This window comes from Coptis chinensis, chromosome 6 (assembly GCF_015680905.1).
Source record: "Coptis chinensis isolate HL-2020 chromosome 6, ASM1568090v1, whole genome shotgun sequence".
Taxonomy (NCBI): domain Eukaryota; kingdom Viridiplantae; phylum Streptophyta; class Magnoliopsida; order Ranunculales; family Ranunculaceae; genus Coptis; species Coptis chinensis.
In genome coordinates this window covers 10,638,886-10,643,699 of record NC_141461.1, presented here as the reverse complement: position 1 = coordinate 10,643,699, position 4,814 = coordinate 10,638,886, and the positions used below count along the sequence as shown (strand labels likewise).

General features: G+C 36.8%; 1 protein-coding gene across 1 annotated transcript; it reads right to left on the bottom strand.

The window, feature by feature from the left end:
• Positions 1-315: 315 nt before the first annotated feature.
• On the bottom strand, positions 316-4,429 carry LOC147491396 (uncharacterized protein At1g76660-like). Its single transcript, XM_086565958.1, has 3 exons — positions 4,093-4,429; positions 1,145-2,312; positions 316-723 (listed from the first exon to the last, which is right to left on the bottom strand). Exons 1-3 carry the CDS (start codon positions 4,234-4,236, stop codon positions 509-511), a joined length of 1,527 nt encoding a protein of 508 aa, XP_086422084.1. The 5' UTR covers positions 4,237-4,429; the 3' UTR covers positions 316-508.
• Between the last annotated feature and the right edge of the window lie 385 nt (positions 4,430-4,814).

Here is a 4,814-nt window from a genome sequence, read left to right as displayed (position 1 = left end):
TCTACCAAATTAAGGAGTTGAATTTCAAAAATCACTAAAGAAATTTCCAGCAGGGCACTTGCATTAACAAAACATTATCATAGGTTTATCCAGAGAATCGAGGACATTTAAATGCTTGGAACGACCATCTCTTTCTTTCTGATTTCGACACTCTACTCACGTGCACGACCCTGCAACAATCTAAAACGAGCATATAGCTTTAACAAAACCTATAACCAAGAAACCACTGGCAGTGCTTTACATGAATCAATAAAGAGCAATTTTCTACTAAATACAATTATCAAATCTCTAATTTCGGCCCTGGACACTTAGATAGAGTACAAGCATCATTCATCGAATATTAACATTGCAGCAGGAATCAGATTGTAACAAAAATACCCTTAAAGAAAAGTAGAGAGTAGTATAGTTAGGCCATTCCACCCGTCAGAGAAAACCCCAAAATAGATAGACTGTGAAAACAAATAAGCTTGCAAATTAGTACAAGTTGGCATTCTTTTGACTGGATCCACTAATTGCGCCAACTGATATCTCCTTTCCTTTCTCTTAAACTTCTGCCCCTTCTATAGTCTATTTCTGCATCGGAGCTCGACAAACCCAACTGATATCTCTTGTTAATTCTGCTGCTTCCCATCTTCGAAAATATATCATCCTCATCAGTCATGACCTCATTATCAGACTGATTTCGGTTGGTAACATCTGTTGATAGCTTTGGTGAATCATGACCTGAAACATCAGAAAGAAAGTATTAGTGACATCAGGAAGCAGAAAAAAAAATGCAGTATAGACATATGACCCTTGATATAAACAAATTTAGATCCGGGAGAAGCCGGTATAGACATATGAACCTTGATATAAGAAGGTTCTGGACATCTCGTGCAATGGTGAATAGTGTCACAATAAGTTATGTTGATTCAATTGAAGTTCCCGAAGTTGTAAAATGTTTTCCTACTACTAAAACAAAAACGAGGAAGGATAGACTTCCATATCTACACAAAGTCGTACAGGTTTCCTACTCGTATCTTGCTACCAAAAACATATGCAAGATACAGCTTCATAATTTATGGTGAGGAAATCAGGAACAAAGCATTCTCAGTTGAAATATAATATATCAAGGCATTAAAAAGCACTTTTCATTAATATTCACCTTTCCGAACACTGCCCAACTCCTGCACTTTGCAACCCACCACGTTGGCTGCTTGGTCTGATGCTGAACCCAGGCCTCTATCATCCTGAGGGTTTGTATATGTAGTTTGGGCATTTCCACCTCTATTCCATGTTAGTGGTACTAATTTTTCTTCCGTGTCTACCTTATTATTGGAGGCAAAAGGCGCCATTGTAAACGAAACATCCAGAATATCATCTGACATCTCAACGTACTGCGGTGTTGTGATGATCTCATCTGCACTGAACCCAAATGACGCTCTATAAGCTTCAATTTCCTCAACGTCCGGTTTACAACTTTTAGTGTGCCTGTTCTGATGTCCATTTCCACTACTCGAATGAACATCTGCTTCCCTGGAAACACTTGTCCGAGCCTGATCCAGATGAAATTGTGGAGAAGCAGCAGGGTAGAAGAAAGTTGTATCTCGAGACAGCATAAAATTATTGGATGGGCCAGTATCAAGCCCAAATAACCTTGATGATGAACTCCGGAAAGAGTCCTGAGCAGAAATTGAGGCAGCCCACTTTGCAGGAAATTCGCGTTCAGGAAAAGACGAAGATAAGCAATCACCAGAAGTTCCCGAAATAGGAGAAATGAGACTGCTGGCAGGACTTTCAGGGTAAAGTGGATAAGTTGCTTGAAGATCATTGGCTGTGACATAACTTGATCTGCTGGTGCCTTTAAGATCCATAGCAGATGAAAAAGTCAGGGCAAAAGGCACGTCAGGGGATGATGGAGTAGTTAAATGATTTAATTCTGGTGGCGGGGTGAAAGGAGCAGTTGATGGCTCTGTGGTAAAGGTTGAGAAAACTGGAGGTGAGACAAGTTGTGTTTCATGTGCATAGGGCCCCGTCGCATACACATTGGATGGACCACCGGGAGAATTAGCGGACATTGACAAGAAACAACTGGGTGATTGAGCAGTTGAAGGGAGGGCAGAGTTGGTGAAGGATGCAGGTGAAGATGGTGGAGCTAGAAGAGACAAATTTATATTTGTAGCTTGGTTAGGCATCCCAACAGGTTGAGCTCCATTTGCCCGATTACCTGATGCATTTCCTTCTGGAATACGAGATGCGGGTACAACACGCTTCCCACCTTTCTGAGATCCAAAGCATGACAGCCCACCCCAACAGCCTCCCCATCTCCTCCGCTGCATAGCCATTTATTTATAAGCTCAAATCCATACCAGTAACAAATGGAGAATATATTGATGTCACAGAATTTACAGAGTACATCATAAAGCTCAAAATTGTTTCCTAAACATCTTCATAAGTTATTGCATGATACTTTCTAGAAATAACACATTACAATGCTAATAGGATAAACATCACAAACATTATGTTTATGAAATTTACAGTAAAAAGGTAACAAATAAAAGTACAAACTTAGGAAACATGGTTTCCCGTTTTTCAATCACATGCAACTTTACATTCGAATAACGCATTTGAAATTCCGCTATTTGTTTTCTTAGACAAAATCTATCAAGGCATCAGAATCTAAGATATTGCATGAACCAACATTAACCACATTTATGTGTGCAAGTATGTGTACAGTATGTCTTCTGTTGAATGTGAAACTTTGGAGATTAGTTTTGCTTTAGGAGTGCTTCACACTGCACGTGCATTTGGAAAATAATCTTCTTCAAATTTTTTATTTATTTATTTATTTTTATCATAGGTCATTGTGAAAGACCTCAGCAAATGCTTCCCACAGTATCAATGACACAGAGAGTCCAGTTGAGGATGAATGACTACGGTTTTATAGAAATTAGGAAGGACAAAAAGTATATACACAAGAAACACGCGTGTTGTCTCTCTCTAACGTGCCTATAGTGTTGATTTGCTAATGCACTGCGTCATACTTTCAAAAATAAAGTGATGAAGTCTAAACTAACTTCAAGATCAACATCAAATGGAGGAATCTAGTTCATAAGCACAACTCAACCTATGAGCAGCTACTTATTCTTTAATAGATCCCCACAAACCGAAAATGTCTGAAAACCATATGAACCAAAATCACAACTCAAATTGGATTTTGAATAGAGCGAAGCGAAAATGAACTTTGAAACATGACTGCTAGGTAAAAACAAATTTTCAAAGAAAGTTCTACTGTTTTGCAAGTTACAGCTATAGGAAAGACAACCAGGAACTAAATGCTTTTCTAAGTATATAAGATGTTTCAAATCTCTATTGGACTGGAATACAGTTATTTATTTTTCATTCCCATCCCAGTTCCTGCTCACATCTTTAACTAATAGTTTCAACAGGTATAAGAATCAATTTTCATAGAAAAAGACCTACTGAACAACCTTTTCCCACAATACACATTTGCTAGCAAGATTTGTAACTGCGAGAAATCTTTTTGAGTCAAGAGTTGCAGCAAACACTCATTACGAATGAGATAATAAACTGCCAAATTGCCAATCAATATAAAAAAAAAAACGAGTATAAAAAGATAAATCAAACGTGCGACAATACGAAACAACAAATGGTTCATATTATACAAACTAATCACATCAGAATACCTTTCATCTAATAAATACTATTAAAAGCAAAGCTGAAACCAGTCAAAACAGAAATGTTCCAGCAAAACACATATACTGAAAACGATATCAAATCTTGTTTCAATTCCCCTAAAATGCCAGTTGTTTTTGTCTACAGCTACTTGTTGACATTCCAAAAGACAAAAAAAAAATTCTACCTAGATCTGAAAACCTTCTCTCCCAAGCTCAAAGTCAACTGAATTTCAGCTCACCCTTTAACTAATTATATCAAACATTATAACCTTCAGTATTAAAATTATAAATACCAACCTCATTACTCTCCATTCTCCAAGATCAACATAAATAAAAACAACCAATTCATCAAAACCACGTTACAATAAACTAGATCTAACTAAACACATAATGCAATCTTAAAAAGAACAATTACCCGTTCTCTTCGGCGAGGAAATCTAGCATGATCAATAGCAGTAGCTGCTGCACTAATTGAAGCTGCCCCTCCATTTCTACCATTCCCATTCCCATTATTATTACTACCATTCATTCCTCCATTTCCAGCCATACTCATCATCATATACTCACATTTTCATCAAGATCTCTTACAATCACAACAGATCTGTAACTCAATAAAATAACACGTACTAGATTTAGAGAGCAGCTCAAAAATATGAAGAGAGAGAGAGAGTGAAGTAGAGAGAAGGTGCGTAGGATAAGAGATGGGATAAAAAAACACAAACACTTTATTTTAGTTTACTTACTTACTACTTACTTATCAACGCCGCCTTTATTTATATATATAAACAGTAAATACAGTAAATAATAATAATAATAATAATAAGCGAATATTGTGGAATTTCGATCTTCGCTTATTATTATTATTATTTACTGTGTTCACTGTTTCACACTGGTTAGCTTCGGAACTAGGGCTTTCAATGGATTTCGATAACCCGATAAACAATCCGAACCAAACCGATAAAAAATGGTTTGGATTTTGATAATTTGATTTATTTTTTACCGAACCGAACTGATAAGATATTGGTTTGGTTTCGGGTTTTCCCTCCACCGAACCGATATGAACCCGAACCGATAAGATGACATTTTAGTAATATTTATGATTAATTTTGTATATGTTTATCAATTGTGTGGTTGAAA

Coding starts and splice junctions, on each gene's coding strand:
- LOC147491396 (XM_086565958.1), bottom strand. CDS start 4,236: ATGATGATGAGTATGGCTGGAAATGGAGGAATGAATGGTAGTAATAAT. Junction 2,313..4,092: donor TTCCTCGCCGAAGAGAACGG/GTAATTGTTCTT, acceptor ATGGCTATGCAG/CGGAGGAGATGGGGAGGCTG. Junction 724..1,144: donor GTTGGGCAGTGTTCGGAAAG/GTGAATATTAAT, acceptor CTGATGTTTCAG/GTCATGATTCACCAAAGCTA.